General features: G+C 48.1%; 1 protein-coding gene across 7 annotated transcripts in view; it reads left to right on the plus strand.

Annotated features, from left to right (window-relative positions):
• Positions 1-3,480: 3,480 nt before the first annotated feature.
• The window catches only part of MEIS2 (Meis homeobox 2), a 249,595-nt gene continuing 238,895 nt past the window's right edge, over positions 3,481-14,180 (plus strand). For 2 of the 7 annotated variants that reach the window (XM_060175159.1, XM_007527857.3), the window contains exons 1-6: positions 3,492-3,743; positions 5,142-5,374; positions 7,199-7,340; positions 8,086-8,136; positions 9,123-9,173; positions 9,990-10,139. In XM_060175159.1, the coding sequence (XP_060031142.1) occupies positions 3,732-3,743; positions 5,142-5,374; positions 7,199-7,340; positions 8,086-8,136; positions 9,123-9,173; positions 9,990-10,139 (639 nt within the window). In that variant the 5' untranslated portion in view covers positions 3,492-3,731. Of the gene's footprint in view, positions 3,744-4,240; positions 4,383-5,141; positions 5,375-7,198; positions 7,341-8,085; positions 8,137-9,122; positions 9,174-9,989; positions 10,140-14,180 lie in introns of those variants that run through there. The other 5 variants (XM_016190290.2, XM_007527858.3, XM_007527855.2 and 2 more) reach the window with 4 other exon arrangements.

The following is a 14,180-nucleotide window of genomic DNA, read 5'->3' on the forward strand; positions in this document are numbered from 1 at the left end:
ATAACTGACTCTTAACTGAACAGATTATTTTAAACTGCGACAATTCCATTGGTGATAATTAATATGTGATCTTGAAAATAAGAAGCACTGGAAAAGTAAAAACTGGGCGTAAACTTCAGTCAGCTACACTGCTAGGGAAATTTGGATCCACCTTTATCAAGATTTAGACCAAGCTGAAACCTATCTGCAGCAACACCTTGCTTGGTCTCTCTCTCTCTCTCTCTCTCTCTCTCTCTCTTCCTCTCTCCCTCTCTTTCATTCTCACTCCCGGCTGTAAGGCTGTAAATCTAATACTGGAAGTCAAATTGTTCTTAACCTTTCTTTCTCTTTTTATTTTTGTCTTTTCTTTAACTCACCTTTTCTGATAGGTGCATAAGCAACTCAGCAACAAGTAAGGATGATCTTAACCTTGCAGAACTAGGGGAATTAAAAAAAAAAAAAGCTGAAGAGATGAAGGGGGAAGTTTCCTTCTCCCTACCTGCAGATTTCAGACCCGTCTGCTCTTGGCGGCTGGAAGCCCAGCATGAGTGGCTGCAAACCTGAGTGAGAGGGTCCTCCCCGCAGCTCCACGCGTCGGCCGTCCCAGCTCTGACCACTCTGGCCAACAGCGCGCTGGGCCGCAGCCCCTCTCCGGGGCGCCTCGCTCCCCTTGCCTTCCTTTCCGCGAGACCCTCTGCATACTCTTATAAGCGAGGGCCGGTTTCCCGCAGACATCATTGTTATGATGGTTCATTTAATCAAACTGTTTAATTGCTCCGGTAATCACTATCATCATCACAGGTGCTCAGTCATTCATCATTTTTGGAGGACTTTATTGAGCTCCGGAGTTCATTCCCCAGTCCTATTAAAACCGGGCCAGATTTCTCCCGCTTGGCAGTTTGGAGGCGCTCACTGCAGGCTACACTTGGAACCCAGTTGAACGAGGAAGCAAATAAGATGCTATAGGAGAAGTAGCGCGGGGGGGAGGGTGTCCAAAATTTCATATGAAAAGTCCATCTCTCTCTCTCTCTCTCCACACACGCCTCTGTACTTTATTTTCTTTGCGTCTCCCACCCTCCCACGAGGCCGGGTCAAAGCCACGCGCAGAGTGGAGCTACTTTTTTATTCTCCAAAAGTTTGAGCAGGGGGAGGCAGTTGAGAAACAGCTTGTTCTGGACTCTTTCGGGCCCGGGAACTGGGAGCCCCGGCGAGAGTGAGAGCTAGAGCTAGGAGTTAGGTTAGGGGAGCGCTTGGAGTGCAGGGTGGACTCCAAGCCCCGAGCCGGGGGGCGGTGGGGAAACCTAGCTCCGCCCCCATCCCCAGGCGCCGAGTGATTGACGCGCCGCCTCCGGGAAGCCCGCGGCGCCGAAGTGAGACTTGGGGTGCAGCTGGGGCCAGGGATTGGGCGAGAGACTAGCCGGAACAACTTTTCCAAACAAGCCCGATGGCGTCGTTACCTTCCTCCCCAGCCCCACCCTCCTCCTCTTCCTTTTCTTGGGTGAGTGGGGGTTCCTTGAAAGTCTACCCCTTCTCCTCCATCCCGCGTATGGCCCTGTGTCAATCTCGCAGCCATTAGCCAGCAGGACAGCGCCTCCGGGCCTCTGCCCTCCGGTGCAGCCGCGGCGGAGCTGGACTCGGACTAGTAGACCAGCCTCCTCGCAGGGCATCTTCTCTCCGCACGACTCCCTTCCTTTCCTCGCCGTCTCTCCGGTACCCTGCCTGGTGCTTCCCAGCACTCTGTGAGATCCGTTCCAGAGGCGCACAGCCGTGGGGCCCGCGATCACACATCCCGGTAGACAGCAGAAAACATCACTCCACTAACTCCCTCCCAACTTTCTTCCTCCCGATCCATCCCACCGAGGTTCCCCCAAACTCTCTGAGGGTGACCCTCATTCGCACCGCTCTTAGACTGTTCTCTGAATTAAGTTGTTCTCTTCTCATGGGGGGGGGGGTTTTACAAGAGTATTGACAACAAGGGTTCTGGAGCTGCAGGGAAGAAAGTAACATTTTCAACGCCCCCCAATCAAAACAGAAAAAAAAAAATACACCCTCCACCCTGGCGGGGGTGCAGTCCTCAGAGCTGCAGCCCAAGATTTTAGCAGAGAGCCTCGGGCGCGGAGTGGGACACAGGGGGACCGAAGGAATTAAAAGGAACAAAAGCCAGAGCGCTGAGCTTAAGGTCCCGGACGAGACCCTGCTAGCCTAAGAGCCCGGAGTGGTGGGAACACAAACTAGAAGTTACAGAAAGGAAAGAGAGGAAAACAAAAACACAAACAAAAACCTGAGGCAGTACCGTACTTTCCCTGTGGTTTCCTGCAGTTTTCCTCTCTGAGCTCTCCCTGACCTCTTCATTCTCTCTCTCCCTCTCTCTTTCCCCTAGCCGGCCCTGCGTGCGCGTCCATGAGCGCGCGCGCACAAACACACTCTGGTTCTCTCTCAATCTCTCTCTCTTTCTCAGTCTCTCTCTCTGTGTCTGTCTCTCTCTTTCTCTCTCTCCTCTTCCTCCTCCTCCCCCGCCATCCTCACCGAGGAGCCGGCTCGCTGATTTGCTCCGGTCGGCTCCGCGACGGCCTCCCCTCCCCCGCCCGCCCCCCCGCTAACCCCGCCCCCCCAGCCCCGGCCCGCGGACCGCACTCGCTGCATCTCAGAGGCCCGGCGCCGCGCGTTCCTCCTCGCTCCCGCTCCCAGCTCCGGGGATGTGTCTCCGCTCCGCCACGGGCTATGGCCACCACGACTTCCGGGTTCCGTCATTTCGTTCTCCCGCCGCCGACCCGCGCCGCCAAACTGAGGCTCTTCTATAAGCCAGGCAGCAGCCAACCTGCCAACACCTACTGACACTCACTCATCTCCCAGAGAGAGAAAGAGAGCGAGAGAGCGAGAGAGCGAGAGAGAGAGAGAGAGAGAGAGAGAGAGAGAGAGAGAAAGGAACGAGCAAGAGACAGGGAGAGACAAAATACCTACCAGGGAAGGGAGGGGGGGGAGGAAGTCCAATTTTTTTTTTTTTACAAACTGTTCATTTTTTCTGGATTGCCCCCCCTCCTTTCTTTGAATGATACTTAAAAGAGAGAGAATCGTATTATAGATGACGCGGGGGCAAAGCTGATAGGGGGGAGGGGAGAAAAAAATCCAAGAAGCAGAAACCCCTCGCGGAGTTTTATTGGAAGAAAAAAAAAAACGGTTCTGAAAGATTCCTCCTCTTCATCATCATCAACCATCATTCATTCACTACCTTGACATTCCGGGCTTTGATTGACAGCTGGAGTGGCAAAAAGCCATGAAACACGACAGTTCGGTTACATGTGGGCTGCTGACGGGCCGATCGTAACCTTCAGTTCGGGGGCCTGACAATTTTTTTCTTATTATTTTTCTTTCTTTTCTTTTTCTTTCTTTCTTTTTTTTTTTCCAACTGAGGGAAAGAGAAGGAAAAGAGGGGGAAAGGAGGACCAAGGTGGAGGAGGAGGGGAAGGGGAGGAGGAGGTAGTGGAGGAGGAAGAAGAGGAGGAGGAGGAAGATCTGGAGGAGGAGGAGAAAGAAGAGGAAAAAGAAGAAATATTACAAGAAAAAAAATCTTCGTTGTCTTGCCTGGGCTTTTTTTCCCCTTAAAAAAAAATAATAACACAGTGGAGAACTGGGAGAAGTCTCCTTGGTTTGGAAAGAAAAAAAAAAAAGGAATCTTCAGCCTAGATCACTTTTTATCCGGACTGGGATATTAAATATACGACACATCCAGGAGTTTATTGGAGCGCAGACTGATGGCGCAAAGGGTAGGTTTAAATCTCCAACACTTACCTAGATATAAATCCTCTCCTGAGAGGGGCCTGTCCCGATGTCTCCTCTCCCTTCAGTGCTGCTGCCGCTGCTCGCTGCTTGATGATGGCCGCCAGTATTTAAAAAAAAAAAAAAATAGCAGCAAAATTATTCATCGGCTTCTTTTCCCCCCCGTGCCTCTGCGTGTGTGCGAGTGTGTGTGCGTGCGTGTGTGCGTGTCTGGGCGCGCGTGTTCCAGCGTTGTGCGAGCTGGCGGGTGGCGAGTGCGTGTGAATGGTGTGTGTGTGTGATAGAGTGTATGTGTGTGCGTGTGTGTGTACGTGTGTGTCTGTGTGTGCAATTGTTACACGCTTTCGCCTCGCTGCAGCTTTTACCCCAGCCACGCGATTCCCCCCCTCTTCGGGTTCTGCTGCTGCTGCCGCCGCCGCCGCCGCCGCGCGGCTGCTGCCGCTGCTCCGGTTGCTCCGCGGCTCGGGGCGGGCGCCGGCTGCAGAGAAGCCGCTGCCGCCGGGGCCACCACTGGGGCCGCGCTGTCGCAGCCGCTGCGCCGCCGCCGCCAGGACTAGCCGGGGCTGCTTGTTTTGTCTCTGAAATTGACAAGGACGCAGGGAACCCGCTGCTAAATTATGTTTCTGGTAACTTCCACGTTCTTCCCTCCCCACCCCCTCTGCTCCCTGCCCCGGGGGAGGCACTGGTCTTCCCGGGTCCTGGGCTTTCTCGTCCTGATTATTCGCGGGGTTTTTTTTTTTCCCTCCCTTCTCTTTATTTTGTTTCATTTCGCCTTTTGATTTATTGGATCCTCTGGAGCAGGCGAAGGGGGGTGAGGGGTGGGATCCGGGGCTGCTTTTTTCTGCACTAACCCCGCAGCTTCTCCCTCGCTCAGCTCAAGGCGGTTCTGCCGGCTGCAGCGGGAGCTAGACCACCCCGGCCCCCCTAGGTCCCTGGGCCTCGCCGCCCCTCTCTCTTCTCTAGCCACTGCTCTAGGTTCATGATTTTGCCAGTTTGTTTGGTTGTTTGTTTTGTTTTTTTTAAGAAAATACCCTCCCACTCCACTCTCATTACACACACACACACACACACACACACACACACACAACTTTCAACTCCGTTGTTTCGGCTGATTTGGTTTCTAAATGTTCAACTCGTGCTTGTACTTTTCTTCTTTCTGACTTTGTTTTTATCTCTCTATTTTTTTTCAATCCTCCTCCCTCCCTGCTCCGCTGCTCTCTTTTGCGCGCACCCCCCTTCTCCCTTCCCTTTTCCTCTTCTCTGCTCTCTCCCTTTCCCACTCCTTCCATTCTTCTCTTCTACTTTCCGCTGCTTTTTCCACCACTCTCCAACCCCGCCTGCCATCACTCCTCCCGGGCCTCCTCCCCTCCACCGGGTCCGGACAGTACGATGAGCTGCCCCATTACGGCGGGATGGATGGAGTAGGGGTGCCTGCATCCATGTACGGAGACCCTCACGCGCCGCGGCCGATCCCCCCGGTTCACCACCTGAACCACGGGCCGCCGCTCCACGCCACCCAACACTACGGCGCCCACGCCCCGCACCCCAATGTTATGCCGGCCAGCATGGGATCCGCTGTCAACGACGCCTTGAAGCGGGACAAGGACGCGATCTATGGGTAAACCACCTCCCCGCCGCTCCCGACCCAGCAAAACCCTGTGTGAGTGTGAGCGCGAGTGTGAATCGGTCTCTTTGGCGGTCGGGGGTGGCGGTGGGAGACTCATTGAGGTGTTCTCTCTGCTTGGAGTAGGGGGAAGCCTCTTGTTTTAGGAGAGGACACTCCAAGAGGGATGGGGGCGGGCTGACTTTCTGCCCCTTGCTTGTAAGTCCCAGGTAGATAGAACTTCCTTCACGATGCCCCCTCACTTCCCCCTCCCCCGCCACGGCCAAGTCACCCCGGGACCCCCGAGCTCAGAGTGTTGCCAGGGCCTTGTCTCCAAGGACGAGATTCCCAGCCAAAGGACTCGGGGCCAGGGCTTGCCTATCAGGGGCCTCGGCAGGGAGAAAGTTTCCTGCGGCGGAGCAACTTTGTTTTTTTATTATTGGTTTTGCTTTGCTTCTTCTCCCCCCCCCCCCTTCTGTTTCCAACGGAGAAGTCCCGGAGTCACTAACTGCAGCTTGAGTAGGGATGGGGCTGCTTCTGTCGGCCAGGAAATCCTAATCACCCACTTCTTAATTCTCTGTAAATAAAGGGGGCAGACCTTGAAGTGCAGCGGGGTGGAAAGGGCTGCAGCTTGCAGAAAGAGCCGCTCTGGTGGTGGTGATGGTGTGTGTGTGTGTGTGTGTGTGTGTGTGTGTGTGTGTGTGTGTGTATGTATGTGTATGGGGGGTGTTGAGGTAGGCTGGAAATTATTTTATATCCTGAGAGAACTCGAGTTAAAGTGGTGGTGGGAGGGGGGTTGTGCTCCATCCCCTCTGTCCCGGGACTCTCCCAGCTGAAGGTAGGTGGGGGGGGGTAGGTAGTCGGATGATTGGGGGTGGGGGTGGAAACTCAGCAACTGAGTCTGTAGCCAGAGGCCGCCAGTATCCTGGAGTGGAGCCCCACCACCTAGAGGAACACAAAGGGCAGACACACACTTTGGCTTCCAAGTTTTAATGCTCAAGTTTATTTATTTATTTATTCATTTATTTATTTGCCTCTGCAACACTGGGAGAAAAGTGGCCTTTGGAAGGCAGCTCTTTAGCTTGCATATTTCTATTATTTTTGCCCCCCCCACCCCTTTCCGCCCACAGACATTACTGGAAGTAGAACAAACAAGTTTATAAGGCAGGAGGATAAAGAGGTTAGAAGAGCACAAACTCTGAAATTGAGCAAATATCACTTTGTGTGTGTGTGTGTGTGTGTGTGTGTGTGTGTGTGTGTGTAAGGTGAGCCCTTGGGCCTTGTCTGAGATGCACAGGAAAACATAAAATTAAAGCAATTTTTGATTTCACAGAATATGTCTTCCTTGGGAGGTCTGGCAGAATGTTTCTTTCTTGGGAGGTCAGGGCTGGGTCACAGGGGTGGCTGGTTCCCCTGGCCTCTGTGAGGAGTGGAGTGGGGATGAACTCCAGGCTCAGGGCTGCCAGAGTTGCTTGGAGGTTTCACCCCAACAGGCTGAATTTCATGTAGGGTTCAGGCACCTGACCAGCCCATTGTAGGTTTCACTGTGTGCCTGCTGAGCTCTAGTTTCTTGGAGGGAGCAAAGGTGGCTGGGGGCTACTAGGCCAAGATACAGGGAATCCTAGACTTAGAAAAAAGGCAAAGCTTGATTTTTCCTTTCTGTTTCTGGCTTAGGCTGATCAGGCAGAGAGAGGAAGGGTTGTGAATTGCAATGTGTGCGTACTTGTTGTGTAAAAGGAAGGAATCCAAATCCCTCCAAACTTGTTGATTACAGTTCTTGCTCCTTCCCCTCTGCACCCCGTCTCTGTGTGTGTGTCTCTGTGTGGCGCTGCCCGTTAGGCACCCGTTGTTTCCTCTGTTAGCTCTGGTCTTTGAGAAGTGCGAGCTGGCGACCTGCACTCCCCGGGAACCCGGAGTGGCCGGCGGGGATGTGTGCTCCTCGGACTCCTTCAATGAGGACATCGCGGTCTTCGCAAAGCAGGTCAGACCTTCTTGACCCACTCACCCTCCTGCTCCCTCTCCACTACCCCTCCTCCCTTTTCCTGTGAGCTCTACAAGAAAGGGGAGGAAAAGGCTGGGACACCCGATCTGTTCCTCTGGCCCATTCCGCACTCTCGGCGCCTCCTGTCCATCCATCCCTGAGCCTGGAGGCGAATTGGAAGCAGAGATAAATAAGGGTGTTTGTCACCCCCCCACCCCTCCTCAACCAGGAATACGGGGACTCGACCTTCAAATTAAAGTTGACCTATTCCTAATCTGGGGCTTGGCCTTTTCTCCTGCCTGCAGCTACTTGGATAAGAATTGGGGACAAGGGGCTGCCAGGGCCCCGAGACTGCCCTGGAGTGAAGGAAGCTGGGCGCCTCTTGGGGCTGTGTGTCTGGGTGCGGAGGTGAGGGAGCCTGAGCGTCCCAGGCTACCCCCACCCCATCAGGACCAGGGGGGTGTCCTTAGAGTTGCTTGAGCGTCAAGAAAGGCCCAGCCTACAGGGTACAGTTTGAAGCCAGGTACCCCCTTAATGGGGCCAGGATAAGAAGGCTCAGATCCTTTGGGAAAGCCCAATAATTTCAGGTACTGGTTGGTTTCCTGTCTTTGACGGAAGCCCCAACTGCTCTGCTCCTTTGCTGCCCTTCAGCGGACCCGGTTCATACAATTTAGTTAAGTAGGCGACAGTGTTCCACTTCTTTTAATAGCCTGGTAATTCATGTTCACTTTCCTTGTATCTCTAGGTTCGTGCAGAAAAGCCACTTTTTTCCTCAAACCCAGAACTGGACAATTTGGTAAGGGTCACTGTTTTTCTCTATCCCTTCCCCAGAGCCCAGCCCCAACCCCCTTGCCCAGGAGCACCCACGTTCTTCAGGAGCTTGGGGTAGGGATAGAAGAGGATTCAAATACAGCTCCTCTGGAGCCCAGAAGATCCAGGGAGGGACGGGAGAGTTTAGAAGCCCCGCCACGGAGCAGGGGGTGGGTGGAGGGCTGGGCTTCGGGGAGACCTGGAGTCTGAAGCCCGGGGCTCAGTGCTGAGGGCTCTAGCGGAGGATGGCTCCCAGTTCTCCGCCTCCGGAGTGAGGCTGCGAGAAGTGAGTTATTTCCTCTGTTTGCCTGGGCAGCGCAGGCGGTGGAGCCTCCGCCAGCTAACGCCGAGGAAGTCAGAGCTGGCGCTGCGGTGGGCGGACCCTGGAGGTGGGGAACTGGGTGGTGGGGCCCTTGTGGGGGCGCAGGCCACTTTTAGGTGGGATTCTCTTGCTAATTTACCCGATTTCAATATTAAAAGTACTTAAATCCTCTTTCAAAGGCCTTGCCTCACCATTCAACTGAAGCATTCCCTTCTTTAGAGTGTGAGGTTCTATAAAGCGCTCTCTCTCTCTCTCTCTCTCTCTCTCTTTCTCTCTCCCTCTCTCTCTCAGCGACTTCCTTTTTCTTTTTTAATTGGCCTGAGGTCGAGGGGAGGGGATGGTTGAAGACAACTCGGTCTGAGGAACGAGGCCTGACCCTAGAAAAATTTAGACCTTGCAAATAGCCTCCGGAAACCAAGGGGAACAGATATTAACTCGCTTTGGTGCAGGTCGGGTTTTCCTACCCCTTGGCCTAGGAGGCAGGCACATTCAGAAACCCCTTGGGTTTTGCTGATGATTTCTTGATGTGTGGGTTTGGCCTACCCACCTGCTTAGTTTTTGTTCCGATACAGTTCTCTCACTACTGCCCCTAATCGGAACCTCCCAGCAGCCATAGAGCCTTAAACCCATACTCTAAAATTTTCTTTCAGATGATACAAGCAATACAAGTATTAAGGTTTCACCTTTTGGAGTTAGAAAAGGTAAGCTGAGAATGAGAATTCCTACTTTGAATTTGTCCCTTCCCTTTCCTAGTCAGTTGGGATATTCTTTTAAAAGCAAACTTCTAAATTAAAGGAATTGAACACCTGGGGATTTGGATCCACATGTGACCATTCCTTTAAGTGGCTCCTCTACTTTGAGATTCAGATAGATGGGCAAATCAGGGCAGCCTTGTCATTTAAAGTAGCCTCCTCTTCCCCCTTCTTTCCTCAGGCACTAGGGATTATTTTTGAAATTCAGCTAAGCATTTGTGTTGGTGAACATTCAGCTTGCTGGCATCTCTATTAGCTCCTCTTACCATTACAGTGGGCCCAGAACTTGCTTTAGATGGAAGCACTAGACACCATCCTCACTGGGGCTTCTTTACTTAGCTCTGCAGCTCAATCCCTTACCCTGGGAAACAGACACAACTCCTGGCTTATTGAATGGCAGATGCTAATGCACTTCCCAGGCCCAGCATTCTAACATTGTGATGTTATCATCAAATGGGATTTTTTTTTTCCTTCCCGTATCTCCCAGTCTCAATCCAGTTATTCCTACTTCTGTTTCTTCTAGTATTCTTGTAACTTGTTGCTCAGGGAAGTCTCTGGAGAATAATATCTTCTGCAACAATTGCCCTATTGTTTCCTTGCCTTCAACTATTTAGCCATTAATTAGTTAGTTGGGAAGAGACTACAAGGCTTCTCTTTCCAAATGTCACCTTGTAGCAGTCTGATGCCCACTCCCCCCACACCCACATAAAATAGAACAGATCAGATCAACAGAAGCTGAACCCTCCACACTGCCCCTCCTTATAGGTCCACGAACTGTGTGATAACTTCTGCCACCGGTACATTAGCTGTTTGAAGGGGAAAATGCCCATCGACCTTGTCATTGATGAAAGAGACGGCAGCTCCAAGTCAGACCACGAAGAACTTTCAGGTTCCTCCACAAATCTTGCTGACCATGTGAGTCTGTGTGCCTCTGGCATTCTTCTAAGCTTACTGGTTAGCGTTAAAAACAAACAAACAAACAAAAACTGGTAGGATTACTGAACACTATGTTTTCTTTTGAAATGATTTGGTCTCTGGGTATTCTGTGCTCCCTTGCTCACTATCTTTGCCATGTCTTTCACCTGTTTCTGTTTCTTTTTAGTCTTATTCTCCCCTTCCATATTTATGTTGAGAGAGACAAAAAGAGAGAGGGAGGGAGGTAGGGAGGGAGGGAGGGAGGGAGAGAGAGAGAGAGAGAGAGAGAGAGAGAGAGAGAGAGAGGGAGAGAGAGAGGAGAAAAACACCAGGGAGTTGATAGAGTGATTTGTGTTCTTAATGTACAAAGTTTCCTGCATTTAGAGACTGTGTGAGCTATTGTCTGATATGGTAACTGCTGCCTTTTCTGCTGTCTCAACTCATATCAGCAGTGCGGAAGGGGGTGGGGGGCACTCAAAATTGAACTGGTTGGGGAGGAGAGAGAAGACTGAGGGAAAAGAGAGGGAACTGGAAGGGAGGTTGAGTAAGGAGATGACAATTCTGAGGACTATTGGCAACCCTGCACTGCCTTTGAAATAAAAGAAAGAGTTGAACACACTGCAACTCTCTAAGCATTTCCTCTTTAGAAACTTATTGTCAGAATATGGACTTATTGCCAAGTGCCTGAAGCGTCTTCACAATAAAAGACAGTAACCTTGATGAAACAATTATTAGCGATGTAATACAGAGAGCTGAAGGGAACTGTGATTGAGTCACCATAGGTTAGTGGTTGGATTTTAACACTTTAACAGTTGGTGAATGAGGCCAGAGAATATTATAAGGAATAATAGTGGTGTGTGTGTGTGTGTGTGTGTGTGTGTGTGTGTGTTGTTGTTGTTGTTGTTGTTATTGTTGTTGTTGGTGGTGGTAGTAGAAAGAGAGAATTCTCCTATTTTCTCTGTTTTTAATCCTATTTTGGAACCACTCTAGTAAGCCTGATGCTTTACAAAAAAAAAAAAAAAAAAAACGTGTAGTGAGATTGAAAATTTGAAAGAGAAGCAAAGAGAAGAAAGATTTCAGCTGGTAGGAAGGGAGAGTGGTGAGGTTAAAGAGTGGGTATGAACAGTAATTTATTTATAGGGACTCAAGAGTGGGGGTCTGGGGCAAGGTATTTTTATACATTGCCTTCAATTGAACTCACAACCTCAGTGATACAGGCTCCATTCTAATAACCTCATGGCTGAAATAGAAAATTAATGTTCTGTGGAGTTAAAACAGGTACTGAGGCTTGACGGCTGTCGGTACAACCACCACCACCACCGCCACCACCACCACCACCATTACCCATTCCTAGGTGTTATGTGAGTTGAACTGCTTGGAGACTAAAAAAAAAAAAAAAAAAAAAAAAAAAACCTCCACTGAGGGAGGGACTCTTTGCCTACCTTAACAAAAATTTTCAGTCACCAAATTTTTTTATGATTAGTCTTTGTGCTATATGGAAAGCCAACCAAAGAACAAAAGTTAAAAACAAAAACAAAACAAAAACCCCTCAGTCTCAATGTCCAATTCTGAGATAGAATAATTGCTGTGGTACTGAGAGGTTCTGTGCCTATCTGTACTTTTGGCTTTTTCCCATCTTGATGGGGGGAAAACTTTTTGGAGGCCTTGGGTGTATATTAACTGAAACCAAAAGGGTATAACAGTTGCAGCAACTCCAGCAAGTTTATTTGTTGGTGTGTGGCTGCATGATATGTGACTGGGGTCCAGGAGATGTGACATTATATAAGCTAGAGAATCTTGTTTTTTACTTTTCATTGTTTTCTGTTCCTAAGGATGGTCAGATGCATTTTGCAGTCTTAAAGGATTATGAAGGGATGAGTTCCCTGGTTTGTACTCTAAAAGGTTCTCAGTTGTCTGCATATCAAATATTTGGTTATCAAATACTTGATTTTCCAGAATAGTTTCTTGGTAACTATTTTCTAAGTCAATGTGTGGAGCCAGAACATGCTGACAACTACAGAGAGGAGACAGGATCAAGGAAGCTGCCTGAAATATGGGCAAATAGATAATGCCAATGTGCAAAACTACTGTAGTATTTAAATTACACTCAAGAAATTGCACCTAAGAGGACAGTGCTTTAATAATTTAACAGTCATCATCTTTACATCAAAGAGTAAGTTGTATTATTTGGTGCCCTAATTATAGGTCTCCCCTTAAGTAGATATGATTACATATATTTTTGAACCCACGAGGAATTGCCACCTCATTGGGCATCATCATTTAAGGTCTCTTGTTTCCCAAAGATTTGAGCTATAACATTTTTAATCAGTCCACCTTGTCATTTGCTTTGAAAGGAAGTAATTGTGTGCTCCCCTCAGCATACCAAACAGGCAGTGATGGTATTTACCATAGACTTGAAACTCCCACCTTAGGTGAGCGGAAATCTTAGAGAGTTTTCACCAGTTTTGATAATTTTATACTAATATGGGTTGCATTCACCTCCAGGTCTCCTCATACAAACTGCATGCTCTTATGTTCCAATCTCTTTTGCAAGTGCATCCTTCTTCAGTGCCCCAGTTGAAAATAAAAAGAGAAAAGACCACAGAACCACTACCTGCAAGTGGTATCAGTGAGGTGTTTTCAGTATGTAAATGTGCCCAATGTGAAACTCTGGGTTTATTTTTTTCATTTTCTTTGATATGCATATTTAATACATTGCTCCAGGCTATATCTCATTTGGTGCCCACTGGTGCAGGGGTGATGATGAACCACTTCAGAAGGACCAAGACAGCATGTTGTTTTCTCTGCTTTATCTGTTGGCCCACTATTCTGATCTACTGTACTTCCTAGTGGTTTTATTTGCACATGAAATGCTGAGAGCATTTCAACTTATTGGCTATGAATAATGACAGCTAAAAAGAAGTGTAGTTAATTTGTTGTGTGCCAAGGTTTCTCTTGTGGAGGTGACAGTTTGTGACAGCTGTTTGACACCCCAAAAACATATACACCTCTATCCTTATTAAGTGGTATCAAGCTACAGTGTGTGTGTGTGTGTGTGTGTGTGTGTGTGTGTGTGTGTGTGTGTGTAAGGAACAAGCAGAGAGTGAAAAATAGAAAAAAATAATAAGTGCATAATTTTGTGTATGTGTAGTGGAAAACAAAAATACTAGGTACCAAAATAGCTTTCTGTTTTCTTTATAAGAAATACCAAAACAGAAATGGATAAAAGTAACTGATACAAATGACTTAAAAACAAATCTTTTGGCAGACTTTTATTTACCATTATTTAGTAAATTAGGCTGTTGTCATGCTGATTCACATTTCATATATTTATGTAAATAATCTGATGTAAGGTACATACATTTAAAAAGAAGACAACAAATTCCTTACCTTCCATATGTTATGTTCAGTGAAAATACTGAACTTGTTCATTTATTATTGAAATGTGGTGGAAATAATGATAAAAGAGACTTATGAATTAGACAGAAAATAAAATGTGTGGTAATATTTTGTTACAACCCAAAATGTGGGCTTATAGTTTTAATATTATACTATGTTTTATTTTATAGTCTTCATAAGAGTAATTGCTGTAGTTAGCAAAGTGCTATTACAGTATTTTCTGTAATACTGGGGGAGATAATGATGATGAAAAAGAATTGAAGTCCCTTTTCCAGCTGCAGTTCATGTTGTTTCTCAGATATTCAGATTTATCATGTTTAAAATAAACATGTCAAGAAACCAATTCTTTTGTTTTTTTAAGTTTCAACTAGAAAATGGTTGTGGCAGTAGTCATATTTTTCCTAGTCTGTATTATTTCTAAATAGTAGTTGATATCCACATAATCAACTATATATAATTCTAGGTCAAGCAAACAAATGAAATGCATCTTCCTGTTTTGAGTTCAAATTTATACAAATAACTATATATTTGTTTGAAGTACATTTTTTGAGCTTAGTTCTATTTATCTGGCCTATGTCCAGCTAAACTTTTTTCAGAATTAATGTTTATAACAAATATATTTTATTTTTTGAAACATGATAT

This window comes from Erinaceus europaeus, chromosome 16 (assembly GCF_950295315.1).
Source record: "Erinaceus europaeus chromosome 16, mEriEur2.1, whole genome shotgun sequence".
Classification (NCBI taxonomy): Eukaryota; Metazoa; Chordata; class Mammalia; order Eulipotyphla; family Erinaceidae; genus Erinaceus; species Erinaceus europaeus.